The sequence below is a fragment of the Populus euphratica genome, unplaced genomic scaffold (assembly GCF_000495115.2).
Source record: "Populus euphratica unplaced genomic scaffold, PopEup_1.0 scaffold262.1, whole genome shotgun sequence".
NCBI lineage: Eukaryota > Viridiplantae > Streptophyta > Magnoliopsida > Malpighiales > Salicaceae > Populus > Populus euphratica.
Window position 1 is genome coordinate 239,454 of NW_011500145.1, and position 23,445 is coordinate 262,898.

The 23,445-nt window shown below is 35.4% G+C and overlaps 2 protein-coding genes across 10 annotated transcripts; one reads left to right on the forward strand and one right to left on the reverse strand.

Moving 5' to 3' along the window:
* Positions 1-8,908: 8,908 nt before the first annotated feature.
* Positions 8,909-14,668, forward strand: LOC105110769 (heterogeneous nuclear ribonucleoprotein R-like). 6 transcript variants are annotated; one of them, XR_839527.1, is made up of 10 exons: positions 8,909-9,115; positions 9,847-10,640; positions 10,724-10,840; positions 11,051-11,191; positions 11,294-11,467; positions 11,829-12,036; positions 12,123-12,298; positions 13,071-13,165; positions 13,693-14,126; positions 14,219-14,668. XR_839527.1 is itself a non-coding variant. In XM_011005931.1 (10 exons), the coding sequence occupies exons 3-10, from the start codon at positions 10,239-10,241 to the stop codon at positions 13,823-13,825; spliced, it is 1,446 nt and encodes a 481-aa protein (XP_011004233.1). In that variant the 5' UTR covers positions 8,909-9,115; positions 9,847-9,925; positions 10,205-10,238; the 3' UTR covers positions 13,826-14,530. The 6 variants fall into 6 exon arrangements, 5 of the variants coding, with proteins under 5 accessions (XP_011004233.1, XP_011004235.1, XP_011004232.1 ...); XM_011005931.1 differs by having other exon boundaries at positions 9,847-9,925; positions 10,205-10,640; positions 13,693-14,530; XM_011005933.1 differs by having other exon boundaries at positions 9,847-9,925; positions 10,230-10,640; positions 13,693-14,530.
* Positions 14,669-18,345: 3,677 nt separating this feature from the next.
* LOC105110768 (F-box/kelch-repeat protein At1g57790-like) lies at positions 18,346-23,266 on the reverse strand. Of its 4 annotated transcripts, XR_839526.1 has the most exons (4): positions 23,112-23,265; positions 21,082-22,224; positions 18,745-18,908; positions 18,366-18,713 (listed from the first exon to the last, which is right to left on the reverse strand). XR_839526.1 is itself a non-coding variant. In XM_011005927.1 (3 exons), exons 1-2 carry the CDS (start codon positions 23,141-23,143, stop codon positions 21,126-21,128), a joined length of 1,131 nt encoding a protein of 376 aa, XP_011004229.1. In that variant the 5' UTR covers positions 23,144-23,265; the 3' UTR covers positions 18,346-18,908; positions 21,082-21,125. The 4 variants fall into 4 exon arrangements, 3 of the variants coding, with proteins under 3 accessions (XP_011004229.1, XP_011004230.1, XP_011004231.1); XM_011005927.1 differs by having other exon boundaries at positions 18,346-18,908; XM_011005928.1 differs by having other exon boundaries at positions 18,346-18,936.
* Positions 23,267-23,445: the final 179 nt, after the last annotated feature.

Consider the following 23,445-nt stretch of genomic DNA (forward strand, 5'->3'; position numbering starts at 1 on the left):
GCTCAGTTTCTTAAAGGTTGGCAGGACCTTAAGACCAAGAAAACTAGAACTGGTGCACACAGATTTATGGGGACCAGCTCCAGTAGCATCTCTTGGCGGTTCTCGGTACTATGTCACTTTTATTGATGACTTTAGCAGAAAGGTATGGGTCTACTTTCTGAAAAATAAATCTGATGTGTTTGACACATTCAAGAAATGGAAGGCTATGGTTGAGACTGAATCAGGCTTGAAGCTGAAATGCTTACGATCTGATAATGGAGGAGAATACATTGATGGAGGTTTCAAGGAGTATTGCGCTGTCAACAGTATCAGAATGGAAAAGACAGTTCCAGGCACACCACAACAGAATGGTATTGCTGAACGGATGAATCGGACCATCAATGAACTAGCTAGAAGCATGAGGTTGCATTATGGGCTACCTCAAACATTCTGGGCTGATGCAGTTCATACTGCAGTTTACTTGATCAACCGTGGACCATCAGTACCTTTGGAGTTCAGACTGCCCGAGGAAGTCTGGAGAGGAAAAGAAGTACAGCTTGCTCACCTAAAAGTCTTTGGGTGTGTTTCCTATGTGCATGTAGACTCTGATGCTCGCAACAAGCTGGATGCCAAATCAAAGAAATGTTTCTTTATTGGCTATGGAGATGAAGAATTTGGATTTCGGTTCTGGGATGATCAAAACAGGAAGATTATCAGAAGCAGGAACGTGATCTTCAACGAGAAAGTTTTGTACAAAGACAAATCAAGTACAGAACTAGAGATAACTGATTCAGATACGAGTCCACAGAAATCTGAATTCATACAATTAGAAGGGCTTCCTGATGTTACCACTCAAGAGTCCATACAAGACAGTTCAAGCACTTCAGTACCCATCACTTCTACACAAGATAGTGCAGAGCCAAGTGAACCAGCTGTTCGCAGGCCTTCCAGGACTATAAAGCCTCCACAACGGTTCACACTTCTACTGAATTATATCTTGCTGACCGATGGTGGTGAACCATTAAATTATGAAGAATCCTTACAAGATGGAAACTCGAGCAAGTGGGAGTTAGCCATGAAGGACGAGATGGAGTCATTGCTGAAGAACAAGACTTGGGAGTTAAGCAAACTGCCTGAAGGAAAGAAGGCCTTGCAAAACAAGTGGGTCTACAGAGTAAAGACCGAGCATGACGGAAGCAAACGGTTCAAGGCAAGACTTGTTGTAAAAGGGTTTCAGCAAAAGAAAGGGATCGACTATTCTGAGATATTTTCTCCAGTTGTGAAGCTTACAACGATCAGAGTTGTTCTGGGGATAGTAGCTGCAGAAAATTTACATCTTGAACAATTAGATGTAAAAACAACATTTCTTCATGGAGAATTGGAGGAAGAAATTTACATGCAACAACCAGAGGGGTTTGCAATACCAGGAAAGGAGAGTCAAGTTTGCAAACTAAAGAAGAGCCTATATGGCTTGAAGCAAGCTCCAAGACAGTGGTACAAGAAGTTTGATAACTTCATGTGTAGTACGGGATACACAAAATGTCAGGCTGATCATTGTTGCTATGTCAAACATTTTGACAACTCCTATATCATTCTACTGCTATATGTGGATGATATGTTAATTGCAGGTTCCAGCATGGAAGAGATTGACAAGCTAAAGCAACAGTTATCAAAACAGTTTGAAATGAAGGATCTGGGAGCTGCTAAACAAATACTTGGCATGAGAATCATCAGAGACAAAGACAAAGGCATACTAAAGCTTTCACAAGCAGAGTATGTCAAGAAGGTTCTCAGTAGGTTTAGTATGGATAATGTTAAGCCAGTATGTACACCTCTGGGGAATCATTTCAAGCTCAGTAGAGACCAGTCACCAAAAACTGAGCTAGAACGTGGATACATGAACCAGATTCCATACGCCTCAGCTATCGGCTCTTTGATGTATGCCATGGTCTGTACTAGACCAGATATTGCCCATGCAGTGGGAGTTGTAAGCCGATATATGAGCAATCCTGGAAAGCAGCATTGGGAGGCAGTGAAATGGATCATGAGGTACTTAAAAGGCTCATCGGAGACATGTCTTATTTTCACAGCTGGCGGTTTGAAACTTGAAGGCTTTGTAGATGCTGATCTAGCAGGAGATGTTGATAGCAGAAAGAGTACTACAGGTTATATATACACTCTAGGAGGCACTGCTGTTTCTTGGAGTTCTACCTTGCAAAAGATAGTTGCTATTTCAACGACAGAAGCTGAATATGTTGCAGTTTCAGAGTCCGCAAAAGAGATAGTATGGCTACAGAGTTTCCTGCAAGAATTGGGCAAGATGCATGGAAAAGGTACTTTGTATAGTGACAGTCAGAGTGCAATCTTCCTTGCCAAGAATCCAGCATTTCACTCCAGAACAAAGCACATACAGATCAAATATCACTTCATCAGGCAATTGCTCGACGATGAACAACTGTTACTTGAAAAGATCTGTGGAAGCAAGAATCCAGCCGACATGTTAACCAAAGGAGTTACTCTCGATAAACTGAAGCTGTGTAAAGCTTCAGTGGGTCTTGAAGATTAAAAGACAGACCTAACACCATTTGTGTCCAAGTGGGAGATTGTTATGTGTGTGGACACAAATGGACGGTGGCAGCCATGGACGGTGGCAGCCATGGTCGGTGGCAGCCATGTTTGGTGGCAGCCATGGTTGGTGGCAGCCATGGTTGAAATTATAGTCAAATGGTAGGTGCCTAACTTGCCCACCATTGTTGAACAATCATCTCCCTCCTCAGCTATAAATAGAAGATGTATTGATAGCTGAGATAGACCACGAGATAGAGAGAAACACAGAGAGAGAGCTAAGGGTGAGAGTTGAGTTGAGTTGAGAAGTTTTCTCCTCCTCCTTGTTTTGTTGTTTGTATTGCTTTTGAGCTTGATTAATACAAACCAGTAGCTCCGTGGAGTAGGCAAGTTGCCGAACCACGTAAATTTATGTGTGTTTGAATGTTTGGATCTCCTAACATCCAGGACATAAAAAAAGCAGGTAGATTGGTTCATAAATGACTGTCCTGTATCAATCGATTTAGTTTCTACTGTTTCAGAAGCAAAATAGCCGTAGCTAGTCTCTTCAGCACTAACTAGTTAATGTTCCGCCCCGCAAAAAGAAAAAAAAAAGAGAGAGAATAGAAAAGATGGACCCTTGCCGGCTTTATTGATCCAAAGTGTTTCCTTAACTTCATACCCATGGAGGTATCCCATTGCTTGTAAAATATCCAAGAAAAAAGTGGAGGCTGTGTAAAACATGAAGCTTTCCTTTCCTTTTCTTTTAATTTGGATGAGATTAAGATCAGAAGCTTTCAGAATAACGTCTAATAAAGAGGAATGCAAACAAAAATATGTAGAATACAACAACAGCAAAAAACTTAATCCACAAGGCTGTGATATGTACCCTAAAACTAACCACAAGCACATCCAGAACTGTACGCACATCACGACATGAATCAGATCTAAGCCATAAAATCATATATTCTCCTCACACCCTAAGATCAGAAGCGTTCTCGTGATGTAGTTGGCTGGTTGCACTCCCTATACTGACTGTTTTCACTCATACGAGAGAATTAATATTGTAACGAACACTAAAAATAAAATCTGACAATTTGTAAGCGCGTTAAGCCAGTTTTATTTGAATTTTAATAAATCATGGATAAAACAATCTGTTATTACAATATCATTGGAGGCTAAAACTCCTTGTTTCATTTTTTGTCAGAATGATCCATGATAATTTATGTCTAAGTTTCAGCACACATGAGCCTTAACCAATTATAGGAACCCGAGTAACAGTTCTGTTTCTGTCAATCCAAACACGAACCCTAGTGCAAGAGAACTCTCCAGTCACAATCGTTCCTTCTAAAACAACCTGAGTGTCAACGTAAGGATTCTGGGCCTCAATAGTTGCTATGGCAACCCTTGCTTGTGCTCCAAGGAGCTCAGGCCATGAACTCTTACCTGCAAAGGCACAAGTATTTGCATTAAAACACTCGTAAGTTAGCATACGTGCACGCGACTGCCATTTCTAACCTGTGGAATTTTGGTCATTACCTTGACATTCAGATGCCATTTTATTTCCTTAATGATCTTCTCACTTTCTTACGATATTAAATGTTTCCTCTCTGCTACTGAGTTGTGATTTTATGCTAGAGAGATGATAATGGGTTGTGAGTATTTATAGAGCAGCATTTGATGCCCTGTGCTTGACCGTTGCCTTAAAATCCAATTCTCGGATAGCTAAAAAAGAAATTTAATAGTCTTTACTTTAGTTTTTTCTAGTTTTACTTGATGAAAAGTCACTAGCTTAATAGATTTCCACTGTATAAATTAAATATCGGCCGAGTAAATTACTTTGATCCCTTCCATGAAAGCCCATCTATTTAATCTTATCTGCTGCGTAGATGGTTTGACTATATATTTTCTTATATATAGAAAATTAAATCTATTTCGGTGGTCAGGCTTCAAACTTTGATACTACCTCGCAACACAGGTGGGTGTATATATATATATAACGAAGCGTAATTACGTATCTAGACGATGCTCCATTGAAATGATGCAGCATGCCAATCTTGACGATAGTCAAATTATTTCTCTGACCTGAATTGTTATGCATGCAACCATTACATGTATAAGAATAAAAAACAATCAAGAACAAAACGGTGGCCATCAGGAGTTGAAGGGTTTTCTTTTTTCTTTTTTGGTTTTGTGGTGGGGGCAGCAGTATTAGTTGAAAACAATTGTAATACATACATACATATATATATACATACATACATATATATATACATACATACATATATATATACCTTTATCTAATCTCTAATGGTATTATTTTTCTTACCAACATTACTGAAAAAAATATTTTATCAGATTATTGTCTTATGCCATATTCTAATTTAAATTAATCAATACAATAGGTATTTAAATTATCCGGATTATAATCAAAGTTATATATATATATATATATATATATATATGATGAACTTCAATTAATTATATTTATTTAGTAATGATAATGAGTCCCTAAAGAATCACTTAGAACTTCCATAATAGGAAGAGTTTTAAAACTCTCAAATCACTGAATTAGATGAGAAAACATAGTAGAGGCGAATACAAATTTATGAAAAGGCTAACTCTTTTTTCTTTTCTTCACTCTAATTAAGAGTTCTGTCATTGGCAGATACTTTAAGTTACAGAGAACATACGTCCCCTCGGGAAATCTCTTAACTAATTTAGAACATACGTCCCCTCGGGAAGAATTTCACAAGGGTGCATTATTTACCAAAGCCATTATCCCTTTATCTAATCTCTAATGGTATTATTTTTCTTACCAACATTACTGAAAAAAATATTTTATCAGATTATTGTCTTATGCCATATTCTAATTTAAATTAATCAATACAATAGGTATTTAAATTATCCGGATTATAATCAAAGTATTATATATATATATATATATATATATATGTATAATTAGATTATGTGGCTATTCCTTGGATTCAATCCTTGTTTTGGGTGTGTGAGAGAGACTTATTGTGAATAATTAAAAAAAACTATATTATTATCTATAAACTTATATTTAATACGTTTAAAAAACTGCTGAAAGTTAAAAAATTTACTATTTCATAATTCATAATATGCTAGGATCCGTCTATGCTCAACCTAAAAGAAAAGTTTATCTCACATGGACCTAATCTTAAGAAAAAACTTAATATCATGAGCTCAATTTATAAGAAGAGCCCAACTCTTATGGGTTAAACATAAAAGAATAACCCAATATTTAATTAGTGAAAGATCTTAGTCCTATGAACTCGATTATATTTAAAATCATATTTTTTTTTTAAATCCTTATATTTATAAAAAATTCTTAAAAATTTTTTATATTTTCATCTTATTAATTTTTATGTAATAAATATATAGTTCTTATTAATACACATATAAAGAATACTTATATTTTATTACTGCTACTAGGATAAAGTAAAATAAAAAAATTAATTAATTATTCAATATATAAAACTTATTCTTAAATTACTTGGATTCTTTTTATCTCATCACTATCGTTTCTAAAATTTTGGAACATATTTAACTTTCATTAAACTGGGATTGCGTGAATACAGCATAACACGATAATATTGCATTCATCTGTCTCTTATTTAACAATAATATTGCATACATCTCTCTCTTATTTAGTGCAATAAGAGTTAAAAGGGTAACCATTGGTTCTCCTAATTATTTCATTTTTGGAAGAAGGATCCATGCATCACCAAGGTAATTATTGAAGCATCAACATGCGTGAGCGTTAACCGATTACAGGGACCCGAGAGTAACGATTTTGTTCCTGTAAATCCAAATGCAAGAGAAGTCTTTAGTCACAGGTGTTCCTGCCGGCACAACCTGTGTGTCCATAAGAGGATTCTGCGTCTCAATTGTCACAATAGCAACCCTCGCTTGTGCTCCTAGGAGCTCCGGCCATGAATTCTTACCTGCATATGCACAGACATTTTTGTTAAAACACACACACATTACATAAACAATATTAAATTGATTAGTTAGTTTTTTTTTTAACTCAATATTTTAAGGTTTTGATAAATCTAAACTTGTAACAAAATAATGATGTAAAAGAACACAAGCCTGACAAAATTGATAAACCTAATATACTCAAGTTTAGTTATGAAATGAGCCTATAATAATACCAATCTAATTATATTTAGGTTTAATCATGAGTTAAGCCCACCACTAAAAAGATTTAGCAAATTATTATATCTAATATACTTGGATTTAGTTATTATATGTTCAACCTAAAGCAACATAAATTTAATAAATTATCAGACTTAATACACTCAAATAAACATCTATTAAGTCTAAGTATTAAGTGAATTTAACAAATTACTATATCTAATATCCTTAAATCTAATTATATAATAAATCCAAATAATTATAGATATGGTAAATTATCAAACTTAATATACTTAAATTTAACTATAAGTTAAATTCGATATAAATTAATGAGGCAACGTGAGTCTGCAGTAATTTGCATGCAAGCATTACAATTATGAACCCAGAGAGTTTTGTTGCAAGCGTTGGCAGATAAAGTTTCATCCTGCTAAAAATCAAAGAGCAAACAGGAATGTACAACATTTGGTTTTGATCATAGAACGAAATAGAAGGATATAATACCTGTTTTTCCTCTTATATTCGTGGTGATAAGTCAATTTTTCTCACAGGTTTCATTTTCGGTCAAGAAGATGGAGGCCAAATCACGCTAACAACGATCCTTATGCCATTGAAATTAATTTCCTCTTGTGGTCGTAGTCGATTTGGTTGAACTTGCATCCTTTCAATCAAGGAGGAAATTAACCTAAATGAAATACAAGGAGGAGATTGACATTTTGCTACAAATTAAACACTTGGAAAAATTATGTTTTAACTCAAAATGACAACACAACAACAACATTCGAGCTTGTCAATTGTTTTTATTTTATTTTTGGTGTGTGTATATTACATGTCCAAGGAATTTGTTTTGCCCTTCGTTTTAATTAGTCGTTTTCCATGTTCGTAATCTAATATTAAAGGTAAATAAAGATCCCACTTAGACATGAGCTTAGCTTAGCAGTGGAAGGGGCTTGTCTTCTTTCACTGCACATGAGTTCGAGCCCTGGCGTGCACGCCTATCACCTCCACAATGCCTTACATATCTACTGGGTTTGCAGGATATTCAGTGGGCCGTGGCGATTAGTCGTGGTGCGCGCAAGCTGACCCGGACACCCCACGTAAATAAAAAAAAAAATCCTACTTAGGCTTCTTCTTTTTGAGAACTATACAAATATTTCCCCTATATTGGAGTGCAAATTTCAAATTTGGACATTAATCCGATTCTTACTTAGATCTAATATCTTAGCAAATATTTGTATAGTTTATCAATAAACATTTTTATTTTCAACGCTCACGAGTCTCACATCAACACGTGCAAAGCACAAAGTTCTTCGTAGACCCATTGCAAAAAACAACAATGAAAGATTTCGCTCGCACCTTTTATTTTGACATAAATATTTTCATACCTATGTGTTGCTAATTTGGTGATAAGAAGGTTTACTTTCTTTCATTATTTTCTTGGTTTAAAATTTAGGGTTGATATTTAGAAAAATAAAAATTTATAATTACATCAAGTTGTATGTATAATGTTATTAAATTTAACTCAATTTAATAAATTAACTTGATAATTTATTAATTCAAAACTTTATCTAAATCAAGTTTTATATCAAACAAGAGTAGATTTACCTGATCAAAAACTAGATGAGAGTTAATTGGATCATTATTTAAAAATAAAAAAATAAAATAGCATCTTTTTAGATTAAATTGAATTAAACTAAATTGATCTATCTAATTATATGACCAAGGTTTTGGGATGTAAAAATATTTTTATTATAAAAAAAAAATATGATATCTAATAAATACCTAATAAAATATTATAATTTACAATATTGACTATAATTATATTTTTTCTTGAGCAACAAGATTAAAGGTACATCTTATTTTCCCATAAAAAAATGTATTTATATTGAAATATATGCTAGCTTTTAGTAACTGAGAAATGTAGTTGTGGTTGTTTTTTAAAATATTGTATTTAAAAATATATTAAAATAATATTTGTTATTTTTAAAAAATTATTTTTGATATTACTGCATTAAAATAATCTAAAAATATAAAAAAATATTATTTTTTATTTTTTTAATTTTTTAAAATACAAAAATAAATAACCACTTAATATCTTACAAGCAACTAGAAGTATTGTTTTATCTGAATTATTATTTGCTGCGTCCTCACTTATTGGGCCGTTGGAGTAGGTAGCCGTTATCCATTCATTATCCATTGCAGCGTTATTCCTTATTAATTAACTAGCCCATGAAATTAGGGCACAACGCGCATGCTCTTCTGTAGATTTCAAGGCCAGCGAAAACAAAGTACCAAAAGAACTCAGCGATTAGAGCTGAAAGGAAAAACGAAAAAAATAAAGTTGTTTTTGTTAAGGAAAAAATATCATTCAAAGCTTCCTCTTCTTCTTCCGCTGTGATTATTTAGCTTGAGTTTGCGTGCTCCTAATACGGTAAAATCTCTCTGTCTCCCTCTCTATCCTTTTTGTTGTGGCAATTAAAGTTAGATACTTTGCTTTTACATTAGTTTGATAGGAATTGTTTGTGTGTTATAATTATTTGTCTAGAATATGATTGCGGGTTTGGTCTCTTTGGTTCTGTTGGCTTTGCTTTTAGTTGCTCGAGGGCCGTAGATTAATATGTTATTGTGAAGGAACTTGTCTTTTCTTTCTTCTTATTTCTTTTAAAAGAGAGCTGCTAATATGAATAAAGGAGGGTTTTTTCATTGTTTCCTTATTTATGTTATAATTAGAAAAATAGGAGCGAACTAGCTTATTAATGGCGGGAATTGGTTTGACTTGGATTTAATTCTTTCAAAAAATGTTTGCAACTGGCGCATGAACTAAGATGTTTTTGTAGTAGATGGAGCAATGTAGCTGTAAATCTAGATGGCTCTAGAAGATGCAATTAAGATTTGGGGTTTATTTTTTGGGGTGGGGTAGGTTGAAAAGGTTTGAATTTGAATCAAGAGAAGGCTGTATCCGTTGCTTGTTATTATATATTGTTTTTAATTAGTTATAAATGTCTATGCGGGGATGTTAAGCTTCTTCATTTTTGTTACATTACTTCATAATCATTATGTAATTTATTTTGTGAATCACATTAGTTCAATCTCTCATTACTTTTCTTTTTCTTTTTCTTTTTTCTCCCTTTTGTTTTTGGCTGGATGCATTGATCCGGATAGATAGTTGGACAATTAAACTGGCTGTTGTTTTTTTGGGCCAGTATCAGTATCAAAATTTCAAGAACTTCATTGCTTCATTGTATGTAGTTTTTAATTTGTTGAACATTATCATCATCAATCATTATCCTCTCTATTGTCATTCCTAATTCTTTCTTGCTGCCGCTAAAGCTATTTGCTTTTCATGATCCCTTAATTGATTATCATTCGCATTAAAACTCCTTGGACCGATTTCTCATGGCACAAATTCTGTCGAGATTCTTATTCTGCAACTCCATTTGGCCTCTCATTTTGTTTCCACCTTTCCATACTTGCATTCTTCCTTCTGTGAATGCTTCTGGCTTCTGTGCTTGCTTCACAGTTGCCTTGCAAGCTTCTTTTGTTAGATACATAAGATGCCGAGATCAAGGGCAAGTGGTGCATCTGCTGATGAACCAGATGTGCCTGAAAAGTCTACCGAGCATGAAGAGCAGGTTGACCTTGATGGTGACAATGAAGGCGAGGAGACAATGGAAGAAGAAGTCGAGTATGAAGAAGTAGAGGAAGAGGAGGAAGTGGAAGAGATAGAGGAAGAGGTGGAAGAGGAGGTAGAGGAGGAAGAAAATGAAGAGGCTTCTGATGAAGCAGATTCACAAAAGGGCTCAGATGGTGATGAGGAGGATGACGAGCATAGAAAACATTATGAGCTTCTTGCACTTCCTCCTCATGGGTCAGAGGTGTATCTCGGTGGCATCCCCCCTGATGCTTCTGAAGAGGATTTGAAAGAATTTTGTGAATCTATAGGAGAAGTAACAGAGGTAACTCATCTTGTCTTTGTAAAAATGCTGTCATTTTTTTTTTTTGTTTTGGATGGACTAAATCTCGTTTAAGCTGACAACAGATAAGGATAATGAAGGGAAAAGACTCAAGTGAGTCAAAAGGTTATGCTTTTGTGACTTTCAGAACAAAGGAGTTGGCTTCCAAGGCCATTGAAGAGCTGAACAATACTGAAATTAAGGTATCATGCTTCTGAGTTCTTTTATAGAAACAACATCAGCCATGAACATCACTTCAGGTTTATGCTTGCAATGGAATTTGCTTTCACTATTATCTTTCTCACTTTATGTTGTTTGAATGTTACTTTCATTTTTTTATTTTTTTGAAAGAGTTTCTGACTTCTTAGGGCATGTAGTTTCCATTTCTTTTAACCTGCCTGCTTTCTATTCAGGGTAAAAAGGTTAAGTGTTCGACATCTCAAGCAAATCATAGATTGTTTATTGGAAATGTTCCAAGAAACTGGGGAGAAGAAGATATGAAGAAGGCTGTTAAAAAGACTGGGCCAGGAGTTAATTCGGTGGAATTGCTGAAGGTTTGTGTGCTTGATTTTCTTGTACATGCATTCATAGACAACCCAGGCTGATGTTTAATCGTGTAATGATTTTTCTTGATTGCACTTCCTTATCTTCTACAGGACCCACAGAACCCAAGCCGTAATCGTGGATTTGCTTTCATTGAGTATTATAATCATGCATGTGCAGAATACTCAAGAAAAATGATGTCAAACCCAGAATTCAAGCTAGATGATAATGCTCCAACTGTGAGCTGGGCGGATCCCAAAAATGCAGGATCTTCTGCTGCTTCTCAGGTCTGCTGTATTATCATATTTTGTCCGTTATTTTCTTTAATGGAGTCTTTTGTTGACTATCAGTAAATTTAGTTGATCTGCTTGAAATGCTTTTGCACCTGTCTTGTTGCCTTCTTGGTATTGATACCAAACAGTATTATTTCTTGGAGGTTATGAAGACCATCCCTTTTCCTCTTCTCACAAGACCAAGCTAAATCAACCTTTCCATCTCTGTTTTTTTTTTTGAATATTTTTTAAAATTTTGTTTTTAGCATCTTAGGCAATTGCTCGTGCTCAACAGCAAGACAGTGTGGTTACATCTCTCGAATTGTTTATTTTGAGAGGTTTTCAAGTCATGACTGACTTAATACATCTGGTGCAGGTCAAGGCAGTGTATGTCAAGAACTTACCAGAAGATATTAATCAGGATCGTCTAAGGCAGCTGTTTGAGCATCATGGAAAAGTCACAAAAGTAGTTCTGCCACCTGCAAAACCTGGACATGAAAAGAGCAGATTTGGTTTTGTGCATTTTGCAGAGAGGTCAAGTGCCATGAAGGCATTAAAGAACACTGAGAAATATGAAATTGATGGTAATTTTCCTCAGATCTAGCATATCCTCTCTTTCTTTCACTTATGAATATTCTCGATTAATGATTGTTGCTTCTTTGTTTGGTAGGTCAAGTTTTGGATTGTTCCCTTGCAAAGCCTCAAGCAGAACTGAAGTCTTCTGGAGGGCCAAATTCACAGAAGTCATCCCAACATTCAAGCTTCCCACCTCGTGTTGGTTACAGTTTAGTTGGGAGTTCATATGGTGCTCTTGGTGCAGGATTTGGTGCTGCTGGCTTTGCGCAGGTAAGTTGATGCTAAATTGTATTCTCTCTCTCGCGCGCGCGAGTGCATGTGCACACACACACACGCACACACTTGGCTCTCTGGCACACAGAATAAGCATATTTATGGTTGTCTGCTATGGTCAATCAAAGAAGGAAACAGTTGAAAAGTTTGTCAACTTGAAGATCTGGGTTATTTCAACCTCCTTTTTTGGTTTGATGCTGAAGAGCTAGTTGCCTTTTCATTCATTTCAAGACAGAAATAAAGATGGGTTTACTTTTAATTGGCAGGAATTTGTCCTGCTGATGTCAATTTGCATGATTTTATATTTGCAAAATTTCTCTAAGGATGCTGCAGGGTAGAGTTGGCATAAACAGATTTCTTAATGTTGGTTGTCGGGTGCGACAGAATGGCACGTTGGTGACCATTTGTTTGATGTTATAAAGAAGTCAATTTGAATGCTGACTGCAAATTATTACTGATTATAATTCAGCATGATTATTTTGATTGACAATATTTGCTTGGAATGTGGAGCCCAATACATGCTTGAATTAATAACAATAAACACAATTTAATTACAACAAGAAAAGACCCAGTGAATTGTGTTGACATTAAGCAATGGGTTATCCTCATAAAAAGTATTTTTCCAATTCAAAAATTGCATTTTACATCATCACTCAAAGTGTGTGCTTGATGAGGATTAGTCTGTTCCCTTTGTTATGACATGTCTAGTGTGCATGTTTAAATTATTACAGACTTTCTGATTAAGTGTATTTGCTCATTGGCATGAAAAACCATGCAGCCAGTCATCTATGGTAGGGGACCGACTCCTGCTGGCATGGCAATGATGCCAATGCTTTTGCCTGATGGAAGGATTGGATATGTCCTGTAAGTATCACTTTTTTATAATTTTCAAAGAGTTGCATATCCAACAGGAACCAGTTTCATGTGTTATCAAGTTAGAACTCTGTATTTTTCTATTCCATTGTTTGATATTAGTTGCTCGTACTTTTCTATTGGCTGGCTGATTATTTGTCATCCTTTTATTTACCTGTTTGTCTAACAACCTCCTTTCATCACTCTGAAATGCTAACGTTTGGAAATGTACCTTGCTCTATTCTCATGTTGTAATACTAATTACCCTTAAAATATTTCTCAAATGTGTCGTGCTGAGAATTGAGCACAGCTAATCTCGGACAGTGTCATACCCTGAGCACAATGAACATGATGATTGAGCTTCTTACTATGTTGTGAAAAGATGTCTTACCCCAGTTCCTTGATGCTGCACTTGCCAGATCAGTGATTTTAATGGCGTGCAAATCCTGAATTTGATTCCTGTACTTCTACACTTCCTGCTCTGGCAGAATAATTAGTTGTCAGCCAGAATTTAAAATATCCTTATTATTTTGCCTCAGCCAACAGCCTGGAATGCAAATGCACAGCCCTCCACCACAGCCCTGGGGTGGCAGGGGTAGTGGTGCTGGTAGCTCAAGTGGTGGGAGACGTAATGATGGCGGCCGTGGACGCAGCCGATATAACCCATACTAATTTTAGCAGTGGAAATGCGAAGGGGAAGAGGAATTATTTACTGTTTGACATTGATTACTTGGATGATGAGAAAAGCTTTGTAACATCTCAAACAAGCAAGAAAATTAACTTCGTTTAGTGGAAGTGGGCCTCTATTTTTGAAAACTCCATTTACTTGCTTTATATATATATATATATATATATAGGTGGACAATCAGATTTTTGAGCATGTTGGTTCATTGTTTGTTTTTGCATCAGGTCACAGGGTAGTCCTGAGCAGTGGAGGTTGCTTTATGTTTACTGACAGCTTATTTATGTCTAGGTAAACTGAAAACAGCTTGTAGTACATCATGAATTTTTGGATGAAGCAAACGTCATCTCGTTAACCTTGCATTTCTTCTTCTGCTTGGTTAGGGCAACTTGTTGCTTCGCTCAGAAAATTCATCCAAATTGTGAAATAAGTCACATGGCAGGATCACTGGTGATATCAATTACAAAGACGCAGCTAAATAATTTTATTCATCTCGTTTAATCATATGTAGCAGCAGCACTAGGCTCTCTACCTCAAGTTTGATCCTTCGATGAGAAGACAGATTGTATTTTTTGAGCGATGGGTCTGTCATACGTTGAAAATTTGTAGCCCAGGCTCAAAGTTTAGTTACATTTAGAGCTTAAACAATGTCTTATGCCCGATCCCAGAGCTAATGGTGATCATATATTTCTACCGCCTGTTGCGTTGCTAGTGTGCTATAAGAGCATCCACACCCTTGTTCTCCAAGAGCATCCACGTTTAGCCTTCCTACCGAGGCTCTTTAGCTATTATAGCTATCATATATAAAACCCATACGTTGTTACACGTTAAAAGTCTCGCTATTCTGGCTTTGTGAATAGTGCATGATACATAGCGAGCACTGTAGCACTCTCCAATTTGTAGCGGGAGCAAAAAGGGATTTGCGGGAAAGGAAAGAGGAGGGCTTCAGTAATGTTGCATGTGCAGGGAGGAAGAAGAAAAGGATTTAAAATGGCGACAGTACCAGGATAACGGATATGGGAGGTAGTTAAGAAGAATAACTCATTTTTGGTGAAGCAGTTTAGGAGGATTTGTGAAGCATCGATAGTACCATGACTCTTCTCTTCGTTTCTCTTTTGCGTCAAGGTCAGGCTTGCTATCTTTCTCTCTCTTTTTTCCCCTCTAAATAGCTAGAACTTGCTTATAATTTGTCTTTGTAATATCATGATCTTACTTTAACAGAAAACGCCAATAAAGACCAGAACTTTGAGTCTTAATCACTTGTTTTCACGATCTAGGTCTTCCAGATCAGACTGAAATCCTTTCAAAACTCTTAAGAGCATCCACTGTTTTTACTCATTCTAAGATATGGCTCTTGACCCTTTGTTTGATTTTCCAATCTAGGCATGGGCTTTACCTTTCTGGTAGCTACCCTCATAAATATGGTATTGCTGATACTTTATCAGTGAAAGTGAATTCGATCACTTCTATTGAGACTGAGATGCCTTTTAGCTATTATAGTTTACCTTTTTGTAAGCTTTTAGAGGGTGTTAAATATAGTTTTAAAAATCTTGGTGAGGTTCTTAATGGGAGATACGATTGAGAACTCACCTTGTAAGTTAAAGATGTATGCCAATGGTTGAAAGATTTGCTACTGAAAAATGGTTGAAAGATTAGTTTGAGGTTGATCCCTTGCTTGATTCGTGATTAATAAGGTTCCTTGTTTTTCAGAATCACGTTCGTGATCATGTCCTCGTTTGCTTGTTGATCTAGGTAGAGCAACTACATAAGATATACAAGCTATGTGGTTCACCATTATATGAATACTGGAAAAAATTAAATTAAACCACTTTGTTCGTATTCATCAGTGATAGGTGTTTGTATTGTTTCCTGAATTCTGGATGAAATTAAATTAAACTAAACATGATATTGGTTTATAGACCCCCCATATGATCTTATATGTTGTTCTTCTTGCTGATGAAATCCCGGAAGCACCACTGTGTTCTTATGAATCTATGGTTCTAATTCCAAACTTCAATGCAAACCTATCCTTTAGGTTCGTTTGTTTCGTATTATGGTTTTAACTGGTTCTTTACGTGCCAATTCTCAATGGATCTAAAAATCCATGTCTTCTGGAACATATGTATTGTCATTTCATTAGTGATTGTTATTTGAGGATTTAATTGGTGGAAATTTGATGATCATGGTGGTTTTTGGCATAAAAGCTAGTTTTGGAACATATGCCTTTGGTTCAAGAGACTTTTAGCCTGCGTATTAAAACTCACTACACCTAAGCCACTGACCCGTTGAATATCAAGAATTTATGATACCACTGACCCGTAGAGAAGCTCTCTCTACGCTACTAGGGCAATGATTGAGGTAGTTAAAGCTCGTCCAATTTCTTAGAGTGTCACTTGCTGTTTGCAAAGGAGGTGCTATGGTTAAGAATATCCGTCTTTACCAGGTATACATGTAGTGCTAGTGTAGTCTGTTGTTCTATTGTTTCATTGTAATCCTTGGGGGGGTTCATTGTTGTGATGTCATTTATCTTGCAGAACATTACAAATCTTCTTGGAAACAAGACCTTGGTTTTGCCAGTGCCTGCATTCAATGTCATAAATGGAGGTTCACATGCTGATAATAAACTGGCAATGCGGGTAATTTTGATGACAAAGCTAACACATGGTTAAATGTTTTTTCAACCCCAAATTGAGTTTGCCTGATTGTTTGATTATGAACTTTGCTGATTGCTCTGAATTTGGTGGCCTGTTGCTAGCTTGTGTTCCTAGATTTGTAAATTTGACATTGAAGAATTTTAAAAGTAATCATTATTAATTTATTAAAAAAATAATTCATGACTTCCTATTTTATAGAGCATGAATGTGAGGTAATTTTCTACAGAGCTAGCTAAAAAATGGAGAGCATGGACGTTGATGCTCCAAGTCTACCTGTTTAATATATTGGTGTTGATCTTATAGATAATATGATGGTTGGTATTTATAAACCTATTGATCAATTCCTTGATCAACATGTTATCTGGAGTTTTTAATGACTTTAAAAAGCTTGAAAAGCAAATGAAAAAAAAATTCAATAAAAAAGGCTCAATTATTTACAAGATTGTCATTACATTTCATTTAATTACTGAAGAACACTCGCGGTATCAAACTAACAAAGATGTCACAAAATAAAAAATAACAATCCAGCATGCCTTCAAATCTTCATTTGAAAAAAAAAAGAGAAAAGACAGGGAATATGCTAATTCCTCAGATCTTCGCCCTCAAATCGAAAAGTGCAGATCTGAAAATGTTGATAACTGAAAGTGTCTGAACCTAAGAACAAGGCTAACCCATCATTGGCAATTGTTATAGGCATGCCTTCTAAATTGTCAGGGAACCCACTCTTCTGCCTTTGATTATCCTGGGTTTTGATAGCGATGGTTTTTTAGGGTTTTGATATTTATGGTTTTAGGGTCTTGCTCTTTGGAAAAAATTAGGGATTTGCTGTTTTTATTGTGGAGTGTCTTTAGATTGTTCACTCGAATAAAAATAAGCACAAACACCGATCTCTTAAATCCCTAGTTTTACTCTAAAGAAGCTCCCTGATTTTTCTCTAAATTAAGACCCTGATAAATTATTTCCATGAGAGAAAATAAAGACCCGACGAAAAAACTGACTGGATTTGTGAGGACAAAAAAAATTCATGGAGAGATTAACTATGGGCTTGGACAAAAATTATGTTCATGAGAACACTCTTCAATGTCACCTTCTCGACACCCGCAAAGCCCAAAGGAGACTTCTTTACAGAAGATTTTAAAGCACTTTTTATCCGAGCTTGAAATGATTTCTCCTGTTCATATTGGATCAAAAGAAGAACAACCCGAAGAGCAAACCCATTTTTTCAAAATCGAGAGAACAGAATCCAGCACTTCATGAGCCTTTTCGTCGTTGTATTCGAAAGCTTTTTCAAGCACACAACGAGCCTCACCGTTTCCATGTCGAGCACCATACCCAAGTGGCTTTGTGGTTTGAAACCAGTAGAAGAATCAGATTTTGATGGCGATAATCAAGTCAATAGATGAAAGTGTGTGAAAAGGTATAAAAAACTCGTGTCTCTTGGTCATTTTCCACCGATCCAAGAAACAAGAAATAACAAATTTCAAAAACCTCGAGTGCAAAAGTTTTCCTATCAAGGTAGAAGAACAAACCATGCTATATTTTTGTTAAGAAATTTGTTTTGTGTTCATAATTTTTAAAAGAAGGGAGTCACGAAACTACAATGCGAACAATAAAGAAAGAAAGCTACATACAAAAGCAATAATTAGGAAAATAGATAGGAGTTATTGCAAAATAAATTGTGTAAATAAAACAAATTACTAGATCACATATTGTTACATCAATAAATAAAATTTCAGGTAACTATCAAATTCTAATATTATAAAAATTATTCGAAGCAGACAAGGACCCTTATCCTTCTAATAATTGTATTTATTCATGATCAAGATCGAGGAGAATCAAAAGACAATTGCTCAAGGCTTGAGAACTAAAAAAGCAGTTACAAACTTTGAATATTCAAGATCCGAGGTTATTCAAATGGGATCGGTTCAGGGTCGGAAAAGGAGGGATTTCCAGAGAAATAACCGAAGGCACCAACAGCAACACAAATTCGGGTATGTGTGACAGACACTGCATTCTCAAATCGGTTCCCCTTCTCGGTTCTAATCAATATCTTTAAAGTTACCATGTTTCCAACTTGGTTAAGCTACTAAATAAACATTAATTAGGTATTCAACTGTACGAGAAATAATAAACATATTTATTTTAAGCACACATTATATGCCCAAGAACGCACAGATGATGACGCCCTTCCGAAGGATCTAAAATTCGGATCCTCAAGGGCACACTCTAGGGAATGTGGAGTAGATTTCGGTATCCCTCAAGGTTATTCACTCCCCTGTATTGAAAAACCTCCTAATATATGCTTCAAGCACACTGCATTTGAGCGGCACCGTATCACAAAGCTTCAAAGACTCTTCAGTGATGAACAGCTCCATCTTGATGCGCGTGTGTGGGCACTCTAAAACTGCAGCATGGAACGCTGCAACCACAGTGATACAGAACAAAATCTAACTAAACATTAAACAATCATGCAGGATCAAGTATCAGGGAGGCAAATACAAAAGATGTCTGTAAATGCACCATTCAAGGCCTTCATTGCTGAAGAGAAACTTTTTAGACAGATCCTTGTATCAAATGTTCATGCAAGAGTACAATAGAAGATCCTTGTATCAGAGGTTTGTGCTGGTGTAAGAAGTTGTGCAAATACAATGATAATACTATGGTTGGCTTTAATAAGCTTTCAAGCAATGTTTGGTTACTGTCCGGAAAAGACAAGAAAGAGACAATAAAAACAGAGAAAAAGATGGAATGAGCATTGTGTTTGATAATAATGTATGCCTCTTTATCCCATTTGATTATAATAGATAAGACAAAATAAAATATAAAAAATTCTATTTTACCTATGTATTGTTGTTGAACATGTTTTTAAAAATAATTACATAGTTTTTTTTTTAATTTAGTTTATATTAAATGTTGAAATTAATAATATTATAATAAATCTAGTTAAACCAGGACTGGCATGAAAAGTTGACTCGGAATCAAGTTAACTCGGGGCATGGACTAGTGCAAGTTTAAGAAAAAATAAAGCAAGGATTGACTTGACCTAACTCGATCAAAAACCTAAGTCAATCTGGGATAACACACAAATTAAAAATCCATTAATTTTTTAAAAGAAAACAATCAATCAAAAGGTAGCTTTGATTATTATTATTATTTTATTAATTAGGTTAACCCTCTCAACCTTGTGACCTGAACCTTACCTTAGATCAACTCTTGAATCGGGTTTTAAAACTATGATAATAATAATTTTTCTTCATGTATTAACTCGAGTCAACCCGTGTTAACCCTTCCAACCCGTGACCTAATTTTTTCCCCGATCAACCCCCAAATAGGATTTTAAAACTACGACAATAACAATTTATATCCCTACATTGACTCAGGTTGACCCCCTTAATCCGTAATCTAACCATTGCCATAGATTGACTAACGAATCAATTTTTAAAACTATTATAATAATTATTTTTATTTTTATATCGATCTAAATCCACCCGAGTAGTTGACCATTCTGTAGCCCAAACCTTGCCCTCACTCTACCCCTAAGATAAATTTTAAAACTATGATAATAATTATTTTTATCCTTACATTAACCCAGATCAACAAACAACCCGTGTCAACCTTTAAATTTAGTTTTAAAACTATGATAATAACTATTTTTATTTTTTCACCATCTCAAGTCAACCTAACTAGTGCCTTGACCAGTGTCCCGAGCTTTGCCTTGAATCAACCTCAAGTCGAGTTTTAAAACTATAATAATAAATATTTTTATCCTTGCATGTCTTAAGTGGACAATTTTAAAATTAAAAGTTTTTTACAAGGATATTTTAAAAATAAAAAATAATAAATATTATCTTTGATCCTCTTTGTACCTCTTGTTTGAAAGTATAAAAACTCACTTCAACCTTTAAATTTAGTTTTAAAACCATGATAATAACTATTTTTATTTTTTTGCTGTCTTAAGTCAAACCTGACTAGTGCCTTGACCAGTGTCCCGAGCTTTGCCTTGAATCAACTTCAAGTCGAGTTTTAAAACTATAATAATACATATTTTTATCCATGCATGTTTTAAGTGGACAATTCTAAAATTAAAAGTTTTTTACAAGGATATTTTAAAAATAAAAAATATTATCTTTGATCCTCTTTGTACCTCTTGTTTGGAAGTACAAAAACTCACTTCAAAATTATCCTAAAAACAAATTTATTTTTATATCTTTCTTTTTTCAACCAAACATATTTTTATCTCCAATATCATGTAATTTCTATCCCAGACAGTAACCATTAGTGTCACTTATAAACAGCATTCCATGCTTTCTTGTATCACATGTCAAAGTTCATAAGAACACGGTGAGATTCGCTTACAAGCTTCCCTTGGTCATGGTGTTAGCAAATATATGGTGTTGAAACCGTTCTTGATTTTCAATCTTCAATTGGTATATCTTTAGCTTTACATCAGACAAGCATTGAAATTATTTAAGTTCCTTAAAGATAGTCACGTTTCCATAAGCTACAACAAATATATGGAGCAACAGCAGCATTCAATCCTGTGCAAGAACGAATATAAAGTACCATGAAAAATGGTTAAAAAAGTAGCATACCTGTATTACTTTCACATACACATCAGGCATCACTGGTATTCTCTTCAAATGAAGGCTGAGAGGTCTTCAGGTGGTTCAATCCAGATATTCTCAAAAGGATCTTGCTCTCCCCAGTCGTAACACTGCTTACAAGGATAGTATCTACAATCATTGAGAGAATAAGATATGCAGCGTTTTCCAAAGAAACGAACTTTAGAGAAGTAGACGCTGTTTCTCATCATTCCAGGGAGGTCAGTTCTTGAATGAGATGACAAGAAACTGGCAAAAAGTGTCATACCATCAAGGGTTTTCATCTCTCGCCAGACCATCTTTGGCTGATCTAACTTAAATATAATGGGGTTTTCACTACAACAAGTGTAAATAACTAGAATGTCTCCATTATGCTCTGACATAAACTTTCCCTTCCACCAATTTTTTGCAAAAAAATTCTCAGGGCATTTAGGGGGAGGCACAGCAAGAACATTCCAAGTACGCTCCAGTGGGTCAAAAACACCAAGCCAGCCAGTGAGACTTAGACAGTAGAAGAATCCATTGCAGAAAACGATCTTATTCCAAATACTACTCACAAAAGGCAAGCGATTTTGGTAATTAACAGTAACCCACTCTGTTGCCCCTGGATGACAAGTACTGATTGCAACAATTGTGGGACTGACATGCCTAACTGTAAAAACTACACAGGTGTTAGATGTTGGGGCACAAGAGAAGGCAACTATCTGATATGTCAATTCAAATCTTGGCAGTTTGACAACTTCTTGAGAAAAAGGATCAAAGAAAAACACACGGTTTGTTCTGGGTCTGTATAGCAACAGCCAACCATCTCTAGTGTAGCAAACTCTGGACCCATACAACTCTGGCAACTCAAGAGAATAGGTCTTGCGTTGAGCTGGATCATAGAACTCATACATGTTACCAAATTTTGGAAAATACATAAGCCAGGGTGATTGGTTTACCACTCTGACTGAAATGGCAGCAGTGTTCCATCTTTTGCAGGCAACGGATGAACGGATATTGTCCTCGAGTGACAAGCGACACAAAATCAGTTCCAGAAGTTCTATAGGAAGGTCAGACCAAGTTTGTGTTTCCAGCTTCACTTTCTTATTCTTTGTTGTTGTTGTTTTATCATCCACCACTCTTGCAGATAACCTAGGTCAAGGAAAAATTATTTGACTGAGATCAGATAGAATCCTCATTTTCTATTTATAGGGAAGTAAAAAGTGTATAAAATGCGATTTATAACCATTTTTCAGCTTCACTTTTAGGGATAGTAGTGATAGATTGGGAACTTTATTGAAAAGTGGAATCTCGCACATCAAAAACATTATGGAGTCGACAATCCCCAAAAACCGCTGCCATCTAAAGGAATTGATTGCAGCAAGAAAGCATAAATCATATAATCTTGGTAACTGCATATTTTCTCTGAGCTCAGTATAGTAAAAGGCAATTGATTTACAAAAAGATCATGAACGTGACCGTGACCACCAGCTCTATGCTAGGAAAGTATTAAAAGCCATAAAGCCACAATACAGCTCCAAAAATGGATTCAAACAAAGTATCAAAAGACTTTAATTGCATTGCTCAACCAGAAATCAATCAAATGAATAGATAGTGTATAGCCGCCAAATAAAAGAATCGGCACTGATCAAAATCACAAAACCCTATGACACATTATGGCAATTCTAAGAAACCCTCCATGATTAGTCTTCAAATCGACAGTTCTTCAGATTTTCAATAAACATCACCCATATGTGAAATCACTCTAAAACCAAAGCATCATATTCAAATCACACTGGAATGAAATTATTCAACTTTAAGTCCAATTCTCCACAATCAATCAAAAACTACTAAACACAATCTAAAGAAACCAACTTGCATCAGTACAGAACCCCTAAAGATAACAATCTCTAAAACCCTAAAATAATTTGATAAGAAACCCTAACAGTAGAGCAATTAAATCACAAATTAAGCTAAAAAAAGAGTAAAGTAATAAACTTTATAGTGTTTTAAGTCGATAGAAACAAAACCCAACTTACAATTTAACTTTCCTTCGCTTTCTACAAACCATTTCTTCTCTTTTGGTACTGAAGGAGGCGATTCAGTTTCGAGAGAGAGGGAGAGACAGCAGACAGTGCAGGGAAAAAGAGAAGGAACTTATTTAGACAGAAGTGAACGAGGTTGGGTTTACGTGTGAGACAATAATTTAGAAATAACAGAATTTTCACATTCTGCGATAATGATTAACCAATAAGATTTTGCAACGTAAGTGAAGTGGTCACTGAGCATGACGTGGCGAGTTCTCAATGAGTTCTATTTAGAGCGGTGCCTGTTGGTTTTAACAAAATATTAGTCAATTCAAAAAATGAAACA